Source organism: Volvox carteri (assembly GCF_000143455.1).
Source record: "Volvox carteri f. nagariensis unplaced genomic scaffold VOLCAscaffold_39, whole genome shotgun sequence".
Taxonomy (NCBI): Eukaryota; Viridiplantae; Chlorophyta; class Chlorophyceae; order Chlamydomonadales; family Volvocaceae; genus Volvox; species Volvox carteri.
In genome coordinates, this window is record NW_003307582.1 from 337,287 (window position 1) to 356,421 (window position 19,135).

Below are 19,135 nucleotides of genomic sequence, written 5' to 3' on the forward strand. Positions count from 1 at the left end.
TTATGATGAACAAGCTCGGTCGTGCATGAATATGGGAGAGGACTGTCGGGGCGTTGCACAGCGTCTGCACGTATTTGCTTGGCAGTTGAACAACGATGGTCAAGGTCATGGAAGGTTCTCAGATAGCTTTACTTTGCTGACACTCTGCAAATCGTTCAGCTTGCGTATAGCGTTCCAAGGTAGAGACAGCGCCCATGCATATTCATGTTAAAGGCTCTAACGGTACGGCATATATGGCAAGCTTTCCCGCAGTGCGGCATGATGCGCCAAGAAACGGGAAGCATTCATGCTGTGCATCCACTTGCAACACAAATGCTGTTGATGAGGGTTGTCCGTGCAGTGTGTATGTGATCTTGCGAGCTTGCATAATGACGGTTAAGTCCCGCGGGTCAACCTTTGGAATGCCCATCTTTGACTGCCCTTGAGGAAATGCCAGTGAAAAGGTTATTACTAAATTGGAGGTGAGGAGTTGCGTGAAGCGCCAGACCTCAAGATTGACTTTGTTGCTCACGACAAGGACACGAGACAACGACATGAGAAAGTGCTAAGCGACCTTGATCCATGAAAATGTATATCAAAATGTCCTTTATAATCACGGGAGTCTAGGTAAGGATGGAGGCGCTTGCTGTGATTCGCCCTTATGGATAGTTTTACGACAACCCAGGCTCCCGGCACTCGTGCGATCCCATCCTGCACATAGCACAAACATTTCATTATCTCGTTAAGTTGACCATATACGATTTCTGTTTTGCTTCTTAGGCTCTATTGCTGTCAAGCATACGTGGGCACAACGCTTTTTGTAGTTTAGTTTGTGCAGTTCAAGAATCCTCCCTGCTTCTTCCGAGACAGTTGGTCGCCTTTTGACGTCTTTCTGTCAGGCCTAGGGCTATTGCCGGCGGTGTCCTAGCCCTGGTCTTGGTGTTTGCTTCGACTTTGGCGCAGTGCAGGGGGAATATGGACTCGGGCCTACGAGTCGTCGGTTTCACCTTTTCTAACCATGGAGATTCAACCTTGAATTCTGAGGTGTCTAACGCGAAGCTCCAAACGCAGCGCTCTCTTTTGAGCGAGCTTCTTGCAATCCATGCGGTTGGGGATGACAGCCTCAATTCCGACCCTGCTAGCGATGTCAGTGGGGAAGACGATGATGTCGACGAATATGATGCTGGGGCAGAGCCTGTCCCGGTGGCGCGAGCGGACACTTTTGGTGCACAAAGCAATCCCATTCCCATACCTTGCCCAGAGTAAGTTTCTGCTTCCGGAATTTGGCCCTGAGCTATTTTTGGTAAACGTTCTGTTGCACTGCTGCTTATTGCTTCCTGATGCCAGGGACGCTTTGCGTTACGGGGCAAGTATGCAGCTTTGTTTTCTCTGTATGCAAATGGACCCATGTATGCGACCATTCATTAAATGGGTGGGCTGCCAATTAAGATGTTTGGGGCAGAAATCAGCTTCGTCTTGCAGATTACTGTTCCTTGGCTAGAACCGAGCTTGTGCGTTGGCGAGTGACAGCTCAGCTCTACAGCCCGGCGACTTGTAGGTCCATCAAATCATTGCAAGAGCTTTGCACCGATTTGTTTTTTCCGCTGGTGTTTGAACCTTTACTCACGAGGGCGACTTTCGCACTGTTTCGCCACGATGGTTAAGAGCCTTGTGCTCAACTCATGAGTCCTCCCACTAAAAACCAGAAGGTTACCTTTGCTTCTTTGCAGATTTTGCTTTCTATATTTGTCGGTTGCGCGGGACTGGTTTTACGAAACGTGTCAAGTTTTCGCTTGCCTATTTCGCCTGCTGTGTTCGTTATTCCTTTGCCCGCGCAGATCCCTGGCCAATGCGCGTGCGAGGGACGCATATCGCCGTTTGCTTTACCAGCGTAAGGTTGAGCACCTGTACTATCAGCAGCAGCAGCAGTGGCAGTACAACGCTCAGCAGCAGCTCCTTATCCAGCAGCAGCGGCGGCTGCATTACCTTCAACAGCAGCAGAATCAGGTAGCTCCACCTACACACCAGCCCGGGCAGGAGCGCGATGTCGCTGTGCAGCAGCATGGTCCTACAGCGACTGTTCCAGTTTACTAAGCGGCAGCGAGAAAGGGCTGCTATGGGCAGCATTATTTCGTCATGGCCCAGCACAGCATGTGCGCCGTTATCTACGACATCTCCCCTAACTTCTCGCATATTATGGCAAATGTTTAGGCTCAGACTGCCTGTAGGACACGTGACCGCGAACAATTTTACGCGCGTCTGCGTGCACTCCGCAGCGGCCATCCACAATGGGGTATGGCGTGACTCGCCAATCCAGGCAGACTGCAGCACCTCGCTGCGACTGGCGATCTGCCCGGCAAGCTACTTTATCTTTCTATGGAAGCTGTGGAAGCTTGGCACACGGAAAATGTGATGTTTAGGTACACTTTTCGTCTTGTGTTGTGTCCTCCCGCCGACTTCTGCGGAGGAATGCATTGTATGAAGCTTTGATCCCCCTGCTGAGAGTTTCTCCTTTCACTGATTCGTGTTAGCAAACTCGTTGTTCAGAAACAGCAGCTGGGTGGCAGGATAAAGGACTAAGCCTTACTTGTACCACATGCGTGCAAGGTTATATGTGTGGTACTTTATGCGTGGGCGGGTGCAGCTAAGGCGCCAGTCCAGATGACCGCTACGAGGTTTTGCGGAAGTGTGGACCTTTGTATATCTGATGCACGTTAGATAGGCATTAGATGTTTTCTGGTGCGCACGGCCGCCTAAGCAGTTGCCCATGCAGCGTTGGCTGTCGTGCGTACGTCTGCACCTAGCATTGAGCGGTTGGGCTCCTTTGCGTTTACGTGCTTGTGAAACGGCTTTTATTAAGTTGCATGGCCAAGCCTTGTTTAGTATGAATTTGAACACATTTCGGAAGCTAGTCCTGCAAGCCCGGGCATTTCCCCACAGCTGAGAGAGATACCGGGAGGCAGACCAGCGACAAAAGTAAGGTGGTTTAGAAGGCCTGTGAGGCACGGCTGTGAGTTGCTTGGACTGGCCCACGATAGGATAGTTGCTCTTTCTTTCTTCTACTTCTTGCCTACTTGTTGGGTAATCTGATTGGCCTCGTACGGTTGGCCGCGTTTTCTTTTGCTTCTTGTTCCGCCTGTGGCGCCTCGACGGCTTGCAATGAATGCGATACATTTGTAGATTATCTTTTCGCAGAGTCTTGTGCGAATACGAGGGTTCGCACGTCACTGGCGATGCTGTGTCGTGCATTTCACGAGAGTTTGAAGGTTCGAGGCCGCCTGGTCTATGGTGCTTGCGCTGACATATAGTAGCTTGGCGTTGCATCGATACTTGCGAAGACGTGTGATACGAAGGGCGATGCAGCGGTGGTTTTCGAGTAGTTCTTGTAGCGCTTGGAGGGGGTTGGTTTTCTCACTACAATACAGGGAGAGTAGCAAATGGGCTTGTAGCTTATGGGTGCGGTGGTATGTACTTTGCAGGTTGCAATACGTTATATATGCAGGCGTGGAATCTGGATTGTAGCTGTCTCATTGACAAGATGTCTGCCTTGCGCCATCCATTGAAGGCGTTACGGTGCGTTGTGGGGCTGTCGATGCGGATTGGTGGCCCGAGGCATGGACATAAAAGAGATTGCACGGTATCATTGTATCAGAAGTTGAGTATGGCGTCGCAATCATGTTGCTGTCACCTTACTATTATGTGGCTCATGATAAGGGTCTGGAGATTATAATTTTCGAAGCGTTCTATGGGTTTGCCGTTTCTGTTCGCTAGTTTGGTTTGTGTTTGGCAATCATACTATATTAATATTATTGTTTTGCATTGCAGTTTAAGCCAAATGTGCGGGTACTGATGATGTGTATTTGTAAGGTGGGAGTACCGGCGTCTTTACCCGGGGCTGGATCTGGTGTCATGTATGAGCCAGGCAAAATAATGGCCACATGGACCCGAGTTCGCTCATTAATTTTAGCACAACAAGTGCCTCGGTCCTTGCGCAAGGCGGTCCAGGTTACTCCATCTTTCAGTCTGCTGTTTGCCTGACACCCTTGTTGCGCCATCAGCAACCACAAATGCTCCAATCTCGCTAGAGGAGAGTTCCCTAAATCTCAAATGTCCTAGGCAACTTTAGGTTAGGCATACGTTTTTCCTGAAATTCCCTTTCCCCTGAACGTGGTCCAAAGTCGCCCTCTACATAACAATAAGATGCATGCATGCATACAGGCTATCTCATAATGCATCCGGCTTACCCTTGGGCCCTCGGCTCGTATGGGCCCGTTACACCTTTGGAGAATAGGGCAACTCAGGCTGTAACACACACACGCAAGCAGTGCACAAGTTCGCTAGGTAGGCACGGGTAGTCGCAGACCAAAAATGGATACGCTTGCCTGCAGACGGTAAGATATTGTGCATCCTCCTATTAACAGTCAATTGGGACAAAACTCGCTTCTTTCGGCTGCGAAAATATCTGTACAGCCTCGCTACATGTTCCTTGACTTCAGGAGGTTATCCACGAGCCGGAGACCCATAGACATCCTATCTCAGAAGTAACAAAAACTGGCCACATCGTTGCTTAACCGAGCCGCCAAAACCCCAGCGGGGCTACTTGAGCTGCCTGAGCTGAGGCCCCAAAAGGCCAGGGCGTGCTGCCAAGCATACTCATGGTGGATGCATGGGCGTCAGCGATGACACCATCATGGTACTCGGTCGGCATTGCACCCTGGTCATCAATGCCATCAGCAGCTGTGCTCAAGACGCCGACGGAAAAGACGCCACGGTGTTTTGGATGACGGGCTGCGCCAGGTATACCAGCACCACCACAACCCCCACAGCTGCCGCAACCGCCAGCACCTGCGATTCAAGTTCACACCGTAGACAGGTGGATTTCCAAACCGACAATTAAGAGCGTAGTGGCAGCATAAAGAAATCAGCCTACCAACGGCAAGTCGAGCCTTCTACTATCGCCGCGCAGAGCAGTGCTAGTACAAATAATATAAGGGGCCAACACGGAGTACCACCTGTGGAGCGAACCGGCGGCAGCACGGTGCAGGTACGGACAAGCTGCATATGTTGGGTTTACCCAACAGTGACCTGGAAGTTCCGGCCGTGTGTTGATGTTTGGTGAGGATTGCACACGCTACGCATTCCGACAAGTTGGCATGCCCCAGTCCTTCTGGGAAATTCCACAGCGGCTGATCCTTCGTACGTACCTTAACCAGGGCATCTGCAGCACCACCTTCCAAAAGATCTCCCTTCTCAGCCGCACGTTTCATATCTTCAATAAGCCTTTCGTCTTCTTCGGTCGCGCGCTTAGAGTATGTGCGCTGCACAGAGACAGCGGTGTAAGTGCAGGGGAACCGTGCGTGACACCAGCTGGCTAGAGTTAAATCAAGAGACCCTTGCAGCTAATATGCATAATAAATGCAATATGCCTGAAAGGATACATGCGTGCGAGCATAAATCTTGCAAGCTTACATATGCATGGCGTGCGACCGACCCACAATTTTCTGGACAGCCGATGTCTCTACGATCGCGTAACCCACCGTGGAGAGGCGCGCTTGATTTGGCACATGATGCGGGCATGGTCGGTGTGAGCGCCTCTGGGAACAATTTCGGCTGAGAGGGACGGTCCTATCAGGATGTAAACCAATGGACTTTGATGAGACCTTGCCGATGATGGTGGCCATGTTGAGAACGATGTAAGGTATCAATTGATGACCGATGTTATGGTACGTAGTTGGGTTTCAGGGGCGTTTGCTGATCCTATCAATGGGTTCCACATATGTTCGAATACGCGTCCTCCGTCCATCTTCTCAAATCCTGCATAATAACATTTACGATAAACACATATATTGGATTCGTTAGATTATTACGCTAGCCGACGGTATCTGTGTGCTAAGTGAAAGCTGCACACAATCCGTCCAGAACTCTCGCGCGAACAACAGCAAGTGTTTGTCAACACTTTGGCAAGTTTATTATTATTGATTATACGTGTCGACTTCAAAAAGAAAGGAGTTCTGACCTTCTGAACTGGTCTGTGCCGATAGTTATGCCGAGGACCAGCTCTGGTCTCCTTGGCTCCCTTCCGTAAAGGTGTGGCCTTGCACAACGCACTTGAAGCTTTATCCTGCAGTGATAGCTGCTGGCTTCTCCTGTCCTAAGGAATGTGTGGACCCTGAGCCTTGTGAGACCCTTATTGTGTGTGAGCAAGGAGTTAACGCATCGTTTCCAGAAATGGTTGTACATCAAACCTCCTCAGTTTGTGCCCCCTTGCTCGCAGCGTGCATCTACGGGAAAACGTGGTGGCAGAGATGGCCTTCGTTGTTGCGCCCTCTCTTGGCCACCCCACCTTCTACCGCTCACTAAGCAATACCCTCACAGCATCTTGCAGTACCAGTGGCAGCAACACAGGTCACTCCTGCTCTACGCACACGCTGCGTACTGGGCAACGAAGGTGCAGGCCTTTGGCCCTGCCCATAGATGACTTTCTTACTGTACCCCGCCGGCGGAACCCTGCTATTCGGACACGTGCTTTAGCCTCGCCCACTCTCTGGAGCATAGCGCCGGGATTGCACCCGCTCACATGTCTGTCGTTGCCAAGCCACGTTGGGCCAATGTCACGCAATGTCCTCGTTCGTTCATCGCCCATTCACACTACCAGCGTGTCGCCCGGGCATGGCGGCGGTAGCAGCGGCAGCAGCATGGATGAAGATCTCAGCCTTGTTGGCGTTGCATCCGGGGGTAGCACGTCCAAGGCAGTCACCGCGGCGGCGGCAGCAGCACACGGCACAACCAGCGCAGCGGCAGACTCACCGCAGCAGCCGCTCTCGTTGTATGAAGATCTCGAGGATGCCTTACCTTATCGCAACGGCGTTAGCACTAATGGTAACGGCAGTGCAGGCGCTGTTGCGTCGCACGGCAGCGTCGACCTGCAGCCGCACAATGTCTCGACCTCTGCCGCCACCGCCGCTTCCAGTTCCCCTGGGGCCTCCTCAACCACCACCCCGGAGGAGGTCTGTGTAGTGGAGGTAGACTCTAATGGCAACGCTACCACACATTGCATGCCTGTTTCGACGATAAATACCGTTGCCGATGTCATGCAAACCGTCCCTGACGCTGTTGCCGTGGCGGCTGCAGCAAACGCAGCTTCCGTGTACGGCGTATCGCCACCTGCCACAGCAACTCCCGCCAGCGTCCGGCCCATGCCAACCGTCGTTGACGCAGCAATATCCGTCAGTTTACGACCTGCCGGATTTGGCTACCGCGACGCCAACAGCGCGGCGCACATGGTCTCCGGAGGTGACCTCGCTGCCGACGTCGGCTTCGCTGCCGCCAGCACGGACCAGGATGGCAGCGGCGCCAATCCTAGGATTGGCGGCTCGGCTGCCGCAATGGGCCCCGCCGGTGGCAGTGTGGATATGGCGGACACGCCTGAGGGGCTCACTGACGTAGAGGTCTCCTCTGTGGCGCCCGTGGCGGACTGGCTTAAGGACCAGGATGACATCACCACACTCACCTACGCAGTGCTGACAGGAGGCCTGGTGGCGACGGCGGTGTTCATCTTTGACGTATCCATTCAGACCATTCACGACCTGCCTGATATATTCAGCACGGATCTGGGCATTGGTGGCGGTCGCAAAACTGGCCTGGAGATTTTCGGCACGGCGGTGCCGTTCCGGTGGGTGACGGGCAGCTACTTTGGAGGGATGGGTTGGCCATGTCACATACCAACGACAGTTAAGGGCAATTTCGTTAGGTGCAAACAATACGCCACTCACGGGACGATCCTTACCGACCTCCTAGGCAGCTGAGACACATCCTGGCCCCACACCTTAACCCGGTCCTACAGCTGTGTGATGCCTGTGGCAGCCGGCTTCGTGGTGGCCTGGTTGCAAAAGGTGGGCTTCAGTCCCGCCCTCAAGGTGCTCACACGGGCCATGGAGGGAGTCACGGATGACGCCAACAAGGCCGCGCTGCCAAAGTCCTACTGGCAGGTGTGTGTGCGTGTATGTATGTCTTGATGTGTGTATAATCTGCACGGAATAGGTCGCTCGTGTGCAGGTATAGCAGGGCTGGCACACAGCCGTCTCCCTTCCTGTCCCACCTTTCCCTTTCATCGATTATCAGCTGTTTGGCTGGGAGGTTTACTGCAGGGATTTCCAAACATGAAGGTGTTTGTTCGCATTGTATTCCCCTCCCGCCCTTCCTGTAGCTAGATACCCCGGGTGCGCTGACCCGTTCCTCCGGGATCTTGTTCCCTGCTCCCTGCTTCCTATTTCATGACTGCCGTTGCCGTTCCTCTGCTTCCACTTGAGCAGTTTGTATCATTCAGGGCTCCCATCACATCCGTTTCTTTCCGCCCTTCCCCTCTTCGCGGCCGGCCACATGTTCCCCATCCTGCCCACCCCTCACCCCGATCTCCCACCCCCAACCCCAACCCCTGCACCTCCAGGTGGCCCGCAAGGCCATAGCCAGTGCCGTGACCCTGGGCAGTGGGGCCTCCCTAGGCCCTGAGGCCCCCAGTGTGGAGCTGGGGGCCAACACGGCGGCGGTCATTGCGCCCAAGAACCTTAGCAAGCGAAGACAGAGGATGCTCATTGCCGCAGGCGCCGCGGCAGGTGGGTGGGTGGGTGGGTGCTTCGGGGCGGGATTTTCCGGTGCCCAGAGGTTTATTTGTCCAGAGGCGCGGGGTCGAGGTGGGAGAGGTCGAAATGAAGAGGGGCGGAGTTCAGGTGCGGAAGGCAACTGCAGCTGGAATCAAGCAGCATTTCCCTACGCACTCGGGAGCATCCCCACGCCCAGCTTCATCATTGGAGGTATCCGCACTGTGGGCCATCGCACACATGTGCGTGTGTATCCTCTTATGGTTTGCCGTTAACTCTCGTGCGCCTCTTCACTCCTGCAGGCGTATCGGCCGCCTTCGACGCCCCCGTGTCGGGTGCTCTGTTCGCTGTGGAGTTTGTACTCAAGAGCAGTCGTCTGGGTCTAGACCGGCTGTCCACCTCCACGGTGTTCGTGTCTACCTCTGTCGCTGCTGGGGTCATTGGCTTCCTGCGTACTCAGGGTCAGGCGCTGGGGATTGCGGGAGCTGGAACTCACCTGGTGAGCTGCCGGAGGTGGAGGAGGACGAGAGCGGGGAGGAGGACAGTCTGCAAGATAAAGGGGGATAGGAGAGGTTTGTAAGAGCTGTGAATGGATATGCATTCCCTGCCCTGAAACCCTGGTAACTCTCCTGTCACCCCACTGACGGTTCCATCCTCTTGTTGAAGTATCCGTCCACCGCTGGTATCTGCTTCACTTTCCGTGGTTTGCTTGAACTCCCCTCCCACACACAGGTCGGTCGCATCCCATACTTTTCCATTCAGCCCAACCTGTTGGTCGATGTGCTGCAATTCTCCGCCCTGGGTCTAGGTGGGTCGAGGGGAGGCGAGGGGAATGGAGGGGGAGGTCTGCGGGAAAGGGCCCTATGGGGAGGCAGGCGACATTGAGATGAAGCTCGTCTGCCAGTCGTCCAGCAATGTGGTAAATTCGAGGGGCATGGGCGGGTAAGCGGCAAAGGTGGCACGTCCATGGCTTTTTGAACGGATGTGGGAGCGAATATCGTTACGGTTGAGGGGATGGGTGGCTTGAGGCTTTGGTTACGGTGGCAGGTCGAAGCCAACTTCAAGATCAGAAACGGATCTGCTCTGGCACCCCGGAAGCTCGGGGCCCCCACAGCACCCTCGTGCTGTGTTACGAGGGTTCTATGTTACGCCATATCCTGCTGCATCACTTCTGCGTTGCTGTTGTTATTGTTGTTGTCTTTGCTGCCGCCCAGGTTGTAGCGTGGCTGCTGTGGCACTATACGAGGGTGTACGTGTGTCGGAGATTGCCCTTCGGCCGTTGCCCCGCTGGTTGTCGGCGCCCACGGCGGGTGCCCTCTGCGGGATCATCGCCTACCGCTTCCCACAGGTCAGTAAGTTGCGGGGAAGAGGGGCTCGAAGCGGTGGGATTCGCTTGGGAGGCGAGGCCCCGCGCGAGGCTGAGATGGGACTGGAAAGGGCTGTGAGGGGCTTGAGGGGCTATGTAGGGGGCGAAGAATGTAGAAGGGACGGATGAAAGTACTGCACCGTCGGTTATCGGTTGGTTGCTGATACAGGTGTACATAAGACGATACCGGTTTTCCTAACTTTGCCACCATGAACGGCATGCTTGTACATTTATCATTGTAACCCCCGTTGGTTGCTGATCCGACTGCTTAAACTTCGTGGAAAGCCCATATCTTTACTCCAAGCCGGACGTGTGGGCATGGATTATCTTTGTATGCGGTCGTACAGGTCCAGTACGGCTACGTGAATCTGGAGGAGATCTTCCGTGACTCTACGGGTATGTCCGCGGCGGACCTGACGGCGTTGCTGACGGCCAAGATTGTGGCCACGTCCGTGTGTGTCGGTGGCGGCCTGGTGGGCGGCCTCTTCGCACCCTCCCTCTTCCTGGGCGCGCTGGTGGGTGGTGCGGCTCGTGTCTTTTATTGATCTGAGCTGCGACGAGGGAAATGAAGTAGATGGTGATGCCGTGCGGTGGTGTTTGTGGGAGCTGGACCTTGCAATTGGATGGAGGGGCGCGGATATATGACATAGTGACAGGCAGGGTCGATATGCAGGAAGGGGCTCATTGGATCTCCCCGCAGCATCGTGGCGCAAGCGTGTATTCGCATGATACATCGGGGTTGCGGTTATAGGGGGACACAATGGCGGGTGGGAAGGCCGGGCGGAACGGGCAGGTGGGCACATGGGTTCCCGGCACATGCTCCCGCCACAATCCTTCCCGAAACCTTCCCGCCTCTGTGCTGTGCGTTCCGATGCTGCCCCTACTCCTGCAGGTCGGTGATGTGATGGGTCACTTCGTTGCCGGCCCCTGGGGCCTCCCCGATCCCACCTCCCTGGTGGTGGTGGGTGCTGCTGCGGTGCTGGGAGCCGCCTGCCGAGCCCCCCTTACCGCCATCGCACTCATGGTGGAGATCACCCGGGACACGGGACTGCTGGTACCGCTGCTGTCAGCCATTGGAGTGGCCTCGTTATTCACGGACTATCTGGAGGGAATATTCTCAAAGCGCCTGGAACAGGTGGGGCAGACAGGGGGGTTGCAGCGAGGATTGGGGTAAAGGAGGTCAAGGGCAGATACGGCTGTGTTCAGAACTTCAGGTCTGTGCCCTTGCTATGCTGTCTTGTATGTGTTTTAATCGCTGGCCCCTGTTGGGGTGGTAGCAGTTGCCCGCGCACCTTGGCAGTTGCCTTTGGGGAGTGAATCACTCCCGTCGTGTCTTGTGGTTGAAAGATGACATCAGGCGTTGGCGGTCTCAAGCACAGTATCACGCTTATCTCACCTCGCCACTTCTGTACATGCCGAACCCCCCTCCTCCGAGTGGTGCTTTCTTACTTGTATTAATTTACCTTCATTATTTAACGCGTCTCCGCCTCCCTCCACTTCCTTCCCTAGGCGCTGGTTGAGCTCTATCTGCGGGAGAAGGCCTTCTTCTGGGCGGCTAGCCTCGTAACGCCCCCTGGGGCCGCGGCTGGGGATGGGGTAAAGACAGGTACGCCGCCGAATACACCTGCCTGTCTGGCCTGTGGCTGTGTCTTCCTTCCTGTCTGTATATCTGTTGCATGGATGGTACATGTGGTCCTCCCCATCTTCCTTTGTTGGACTTCTGCAGCTCCAGGCTGCTTCCACCACATCCATTCATTCTCCCAACCCTTGCTCCCCCCCTCTTTTCGTTCATCCCGCGCAGTGGAGGACGTGTTGGGCACCCGTGCCAACCTGTACGTGCGCCACACGCTGCCATTGGCCCAAGCCAAGGCCGCCATGGCTGCCAAGGGCTCCTCCGCAGCCGTGGTGGTGGACGACAACTTCTCTCCCCTGGGGGTAGTGTACCTTGAGGACGTGGAGGCGGAGCTCATCAGGCAGCGACTGCTCAACGAACCTGACGCCAACTTCAACAGGCAGTAGTGAGGATGGGGTCGGGGTGGGGCCGCACAGGCGCACGCTCCTGCTGCCGTTGGGCCTGTTCTTCCGGTTTCTGCTGATGCCGGATCTGTTGCTGTCATGGAGTCTTAATCAAAAAAGGGAGGGAGGCTGCGCGGAAGATGGAAAGGAAAGGTTCTGTCGAGGGGATTGAGGGGCGGTGATGAGGGACCTCGCGTGTTGTCTCCAGGAGTGATGAGGATGGTGTGGTGTGGGTGGGTCACCGTGGTCGCATCGTCTTTATGGATGGTGGATAAACGGCATGGCAGTGACTGTGTAGCCGTCTTTCGTGTATGCGCAGGTTTCATATGAGCTCCTGGCGAGTGATGCCGTGTTGTGCCGTTGTGCAGATGTGTGACGTGCTGCGTGGGGCTGAATGGACGGAGGGAGCTCGCAGACAATCCAAAGGATAGTTGTAGCGCATGCGTTGTACTGCATTCCTTGCACCGCCTGTCATGCTATTTAAGATATTTCTCATAGATGGCAAGACGGCGTGCTCGGCTCCACCTTGTTCGGAGCGGGAAACTTGCATATGTATGTTGGATGCTTTTGGCTTCAGTAGCTGTTGGCGTTGGCTTTCGTTCTTTCCCTAGCCCGCGATGGGCTTCCGCTACTCTCAACTTTGCACGGAACCCCCGTTGTGCTGGCTCTGCTCAAGTAAGCGACAAATCATCTGCGCATAACCGAGTTTGGGGAGGTGCGTCCATCTCGGTATCACTGGGCCGTACAGACCACATCCATTGCTCTAGTTGGACATCGCTGCGCATACCGCCATGCCCTACCATCTCGCAGTGCAAACGTACGCACGCGGTCGTGTACGGTACATGCCTTGCTATCCCTGGACGCATTTCTGTGTATGCATGTACGTGTGTATGTATAAGCGCATACAAAAGGGGGTAATGGTGCCGCCAATTTTGTCCGTATCGCATCGCATTGCATGGCCGTGCGCCCATGGGTTTCTGCCTTTCTAAGGTTGTCCTCCGCAACCCAGCTGTCTGGAGCTTGAGTTGAAGCTGGCCGGGGAAGCTTTGTGTTTGCCGCTTCCCGTTGCTGTTTCTCCGCTCCCCGTGGTGGATTACGCCGTTGCCCGCTGTTGCTCGAGATGGTGCCATTGGTGGAGGGGGCTCTCGTGTCTGTGCGCCCTGGTGCAGTCCTGCGGGGGAGAACAGCACGCTGCGAGATGGTGCTTCGCGACGGAGGATTTGTTTGTTGCGGAATGTGGTGATCGCGTTCATGTTGAAGATCCGTGTATGGCTACGAGAAGCGCTCGGGGAGCTGCTGCTGGGCACCCACGCTGCGGCCTGGTAGGTGAGTGAGTAGGTGCAGTAACGGGTGGAGGACAAGTTTCGCTCTAAGGCGTGGTGGATAAAAAAGGCTTACTCGTGACGATGAATTTCTGCAATTTAGTTTGTGCTTTCCAGACCGTACAAATGCCAAGGGAATAGGTAGGGTGACCCTGGCAGGAAGATGCTGGGGGTGGTGCTCCTTTCTGTGGTATGTGGGGTGGCGCGAACCGTGAGGAAAGTAGCCCTCGTGACGTGGGGAGCTTATTGGGTCTATCTATAGTAACGGTTTCTTATTCCAGCTGCGTGCTCTGGCTACAGGCCGTTTGCCAGGCGCAGCGGTGGCATAAGCCTTCTTCGTAGGTGCCCACCGTGCCTTCATGGAATGTTAATATGTTTCAATGTGTTTTCCTTGTCCTTTTGGATGTCGCCTATGAGGGGCGCGCCGACGGTCTGATCGCGTTGCTGGGTGTTGGCTTGACGCCCAAACGAAGAACCTTCATTTTGCTGTTGTTGCATTTTTTGCCGCTGCCGCTTGCCTTATGACGCACCTCTTGCGGGGCTTTCTGTTGGACTCGAGCTGCCGCGCGGCTGCTGCTGTGCCGGAAGGCTAGGTGAAGGGGTGTTGGAATATACGCAAAAGCGCCCGGGGCTTCCTTACCGGTTAGCCCTGCATCGTGGCTACCAGTGGGCGTGGCAGTGGTGTAGTGCTTTTATCGCCAGTGTGTATTTTGGTTTGGCGGTTTCGCAGGTTGCTATGTATTGGTGAACGTTAATATGAGCGAGTTGTTGCTTTGGGATTTTACGTAAATCAGTTGTGTGTGTAGCAGTAGGTGTTGCACACGTACGTAACCGACTCGTAAGCGATCATGCTTCAAGAGCCATGTTGTATGGGCACAGCCCAGAGAACCAGCGGCCCAGTATGGCGGGCGAGCTGGGCAGCTTCCAGAGTGTTCGCCACTATTTCGGCACCATGACACATCTTATGCGGTGTAGCTATGTAGACGATTTTAAGGGCGATGTGGAGGGAGAGAAAGCACCTCGTGCTGCGTCCTTGATGTACGGGCTTAAGGTGTGTAGGTGTGTATGCTGCAGATAGTTTGGCTTTCGTTGTTGTATTGTTATTAAATTGCATTCGAGTCTTGTCCGCAGGCATGCGGAATATGTCCACGATAAGCGTGGCCAGCGTCCGTTTGTGATGTAGTAGATTGTGGACTGTAACAGTTACTGTTTATTGATTTATTGATACATGCCATTGCGCGGTTAGAAAGTACTCCAAGCTAGCTAACCAATATTTGTGCTGATTGAAGTACGGCGGTCTTTCTGCGCCTCACTTCACTCCGCGTACGTTAGTCGCACATAAACATTCAGGCCCCTACCGGTCCTGCACTACGGCTCTGTCATGCAAACGCCTACCTACAATAGGTACCCCATTTTCTACTCACTAATCCCCAAACAACGATGTGCAACCTAGTCCATCGTTCGAGTCCACATCATGCCCCATAATTTATCCCCGCCTCCCTCCCAAATCCTTAACGCATACAACGTCCGAAAAGATATATGCAATTCTGTATGTGTGACATGCATATGTTCTTACCTACCCCGTATTTCCCCTCCTCCGCCACTCCAATGTCCCTTATACACTTACACCCGAGCCAAAGTAGCAACCGAGAACGGGCGCAGCCCCCTACATCGCCTCTGGCCACCATGCCATCGCCAGCTCATGTAGACGTACGTGTATGGACATAGGTGCCCCAAGACTGCAATCTCCGCAGCCGAATCCCCGGCCGGGGCTCACTGCAAAAAATGCTTTGCTATGCTTTCGAACCATAACATTCCCTTTCGCAGTATCATCAGTAATGCATAATGAATTATATGGGTGCAATGCTATCCGCTTCGGGCAGCCCATCCCAGTCCGGCGCCGGCCGGCGGGACGCACTCCTCTTTTGGGGAGGAGGGTTAGGGCACGCTTGGGGCCAAACGCAGCGCGGGTCTGTGGTATGCAATGATACGAGGACATTCTCCCCTCCGTCCCAAGCACATTGTTGAGTCACATTACCATACCGCATACCAACATAGAAAGACGATTCTCCAGATAAACGGGCGTTCGATTACCTTGTGCTAGTAGGACTCGGTTTCCCGATTGCCAGATAGCCAATTAAGACGTCCACACAGGGGCGCAGAATAGGACCCAGATGGATCGCCACATGGCTTACTTTCACCGCACCGGTAGGGCTTGCGTTTCGCCCCAGCCGTGCGCAATGGGGCACCCTGCCCCGACCTCATGTTCCGGTGGGCCCCGGATTCGACGTATCCTTGCCCAAACGCTAGCTATCCGACATCACTATGCTGTCTAATCTAAGGATATGTTCCAACGCCAGTTGCTACTCTTCCATTCTCCAATACCCCTCACCGTCTGCCTACCACCTCTGCACCCGGCATCTACGCGGACATCTCGACGGCCGCCTCAGCCACCAACCGCGCCTGCGGTATCAATGGCGCCGCCTGCGGCTGCTCACGCTCGCACTCCCGTTGCACAGGTAGAGGTGCCAGGGGCAGAGGCTGCTGCCCCTTCTCCAGCAGCGTAGTGGGAGCTGGTCCTGGCCCCGGTGCGAGCCCCTCCAGCAGCTAATGCCTGACCCCCAGGGCCTCGTACATGAACGGGTGCGCCGACCAGTTTCTGGTATCAAGGGGATTAGGTGTGGGGAGGTGCGATGTAGAAAAGGAAGAGGTAGGAAGCCGGAGGCAGCGACGGAAGCGCTCCAAACGCTCGCTCGTCGTCGTTCTTCTGGGCCCAGGGCGGGGCCCGGAATCCCCGACCCATTGCTGCAGCTCAAGATTAGGCCGAGGCGGCCGGTGGACAGCACGGAGGGGACATTGCGTCAGCTTGCGCCGTTGTTTCTGCGTCCGCAGCTCCACACTCAGCCATGGATGTCTGCTTGTTCGAAACCTTTCCTATGGCTCAAGGATTTTCCCATAACACGCTGATTACACCTTCACCGTCACCAACCCAGCACCCTCCCAACCACTCACCCGTTACCCCACCCCACCCACCCCCACCCCACCCCCACCCCACCCCACACACCGTTGGATGCTGGTGGTAGGTGCGGTACCTGAGAAGTTGACTAGGGTGACTGGATGAGGGTGTCCCGAAATTCCGGGGAAGGCAGGGTTGCCACGGATGGTCACCCGTTAGAGTAGAAAATAGATGCAATGACCTGGAACTGTACACGAGTATGCAGCCAAACTGACGGCTGCGGCTGGCTTTTCCTCCAGGGAACAAGGGCAGCAGCTGAGGTTTGCAGTTCAAAAGCGCGGGAGCATGGTACTACCTGGGAGGCGAACAGGAATTGCCGTGATGACATGTTGCATGGACCCGACCACGTAGCATCCCTATAGGTGTGCCTGGTGCTGTTCCTAATTCGCAACAGCCGCCATTGCCCCAGCTGCTTCTTCATGTCATGTGCCCAGTCCCGACACAAGAAACCATGCCGAGCTCCATGACGACCATAAATGGGGGCCCTATCGACTACCGCACGTACCGGCTACTGGTGTGAGAGCGATTCTCTTTGCCGGATTGAACGCTGAAACGCAGTTCGACAGGCCCCTTGCAGGCTGGCGGGCGAGTAGCAGCACTAGGTAGAGGTTGCAAAACGGGAGCGGAACTTTAGATGACACCACAGGCAGCGAATTGCATTTCGTTTTGGATGTCTCAGGGCCGATCATGTCCAAACACGGCCCGCGGCGGGCTGCTGGGGGTGCGCAGCAAGTCCGTCGCGCCGCTTGCCCACGACGGGGGCCTCTGGCGTACCCGCGGATTTCCCGCGGCTGCTTTTAAGGTGTTCATTCCTGTAGGTGGAAGACATGGGCGATACACCCCGCGCAAGAGGAGCTGACCAGGCCTAGCTGCCGAAGCTCGGGCGCCGTGCTCGTAAGCCTCGTGATGACGCAGAGCGACTGATGCTATATGAAGGTGCAGCCCCGCTGCCCTAGGACGCTTGGGTTACCTATTTATGCATGCGGGGTCAAGCACTGCGTCCTCGGATGAGAAGGTGCAGGTCGTAACAGGATGTACAGCAGTGCAAGTACGCCTGCTGCGCAGGGAAGTTTGTATGAGTAATTCAGGGCAAGCTGGATGTGTAAAAACGAGGGTCGCCGAATCGAATCGACCTTACTAATGCACATAATAATCACTAAACCACGGCCTACAAAAAAGCCGGCTGTGCGACAGGAGGGTCCTTCCCAGCTCTGACAAAGAGCCGACTTTGTTTATACACAAAATATGTAGCAGCAGTAGGAGTTTGGTGACAATGGGATAATATAAGCGAGGCAATAGCGTAACCCACCTGCGCCAGCTTGGCGTTTTCATGTTTTTTTGCATGCTGACCCTTGGGTCATATAAGTGGACATTGATACGTGCCTGTACAACGGCCAAACCCATTCCATGGGCGAACCCTCATTTACAAACGCAGTTTTAAATACTTGATTGCTTTCAATTTTGGCAAGCGGTGTGTCCCTTCCAAGTTTGTAGGAGGTTCCTGGTTTCAAGGAAGACTCAGCGTCATCCGCTTAGTCGCATGCTTGTCCCTGGTTGCACCAGCGGTTTGGGATAGAGCAAAAGCGAAGAACAGCATGGCCTCCTGATCACCGCTATGCAGTGTAGTCCCCCAAGCATGGCAATATTCAGCAGTAGCACAACCCAAATAGCCTAAGCTGTAATCGCACGCAGGCAGGCCACGTATCCTGACATAGGCTACAGCAATAAGAAAGAATCCCTACAACCCCGGCCCGCAGTTCTGCGGCCCTCGCGCCTTACTATGTTGCCGATAAGAACACGTCCTGTAACATCCCGTGGAAATAATTTTTGCTGACCCGTGCTGTTGGCCTGCTTATGTGTACCCTAGACGGGACACGTCTGCACAGTCGTCTCGCTTTACCGCATTATAACTACACATCTCGGGCATACAGGAGTCAAAGGGCACGCGTTCCCATTCTAAATATCCGCATTGACCGAACCAAAGTATGTAAATTAATTAGTCAGTGTGACTTTCCATCACATCCTGCACATCTGGTTTTGCCATGCGCTCGCGACGTCAATGTATATGTGAGGACGGTATGGCATTCCTAATCGCTAACGCCCGAGCACACGCCTAGGCCAGTGTCGTTCCTGTCCTTACAATCTGTCCATACTTGCCGCCTCCATACTCCCCTCAAGTGCCGCAAGAAGTCTCATGCGTTATGCCCAGGGATAACAGCCTTCGGTGCGGTACCGGGGCCCGCCTCAGCTGCAGCCAAGCGCACATTAGCACCCATAGTGCTGGCGCCCCGTCGCCATGATGTCCCTTCGCGTTGTTGCTTAGCGCGGTCAGCCAACGCAGTGAGGACCTTGTCGAGCGCCAACAGGAAATCACGCAGCTGCTGCAGCTGACGCGTGGGGTCACGGGTGTCAAATTCGTCCTGCGGCGATGGTCATGCACAAAAGGCACATACTTAAAGACGTGATAGGCTTGCACCTTCAGGAAGCAACAACGTAATTATCTATCGCGCACAAGCGTGAGATGAGGAAAAGAACAATCTGCGGCTCTGCACACCACAATTGGCCACCTCTCCACATCACTAAAGGTTCATACCTGGAAAAAGGCTGCAAGCTCTCGCAAGCTGCGCACGCATCCAGCCTGCAAGGACTCGAGCGTTGCACACTGCGGCCGTGCGGTCAATAGGAAGGCCCGGCAGCAATCCAGAAACAGCGTGTCTGCAAGCTGCTGTTGCTCGTTCACGGTTGTGTCCCTCTGCGTTGCAAGTTTTTCAAGCGCCTCCACCTGGCCCGCCATGAGTTCAACACCACTGCGGAGCTCCTCCACAATGCTAGCGACGCT

General features: G+C 54.8%; 1 protein-coding gene across 1 annotated transcript; it reads left to right on the top strand.

Annotated features, from left to right (window-relative positions):
* Positions 1-3,475: 3,475 nt before the first annotated feature.
* Positions 3,476-11,961, top strand: VOLCADRAFT_118514 (uncharacterized protein; the record flags this gene model as incomplete). The annotated part of the gene is made up of 11 exons (XM_002953849.1): positions 3,476-3,552; positions 6,254-7,651; positions 7,823-7,967; positions 8,426-8,591; positions 8,879-9,075; positions 9,309-9,384; positions 9,791-9,924; positions 10,290-10,457; positions 10,835-11,077; positions 11,452-11,548; positions 11,744-11,961. The coding sequence occupies 11 exons, from the start codon at positions 3,476-3,478 to the stop codon at positions 11,959-11,961; spliced, it is 2,919 nt and encodes a 972-aa protein (XP_002953895.1).
* Between the last annotated feature and the right edge of the window lie 7,174 nt (positions 11,962-19,135).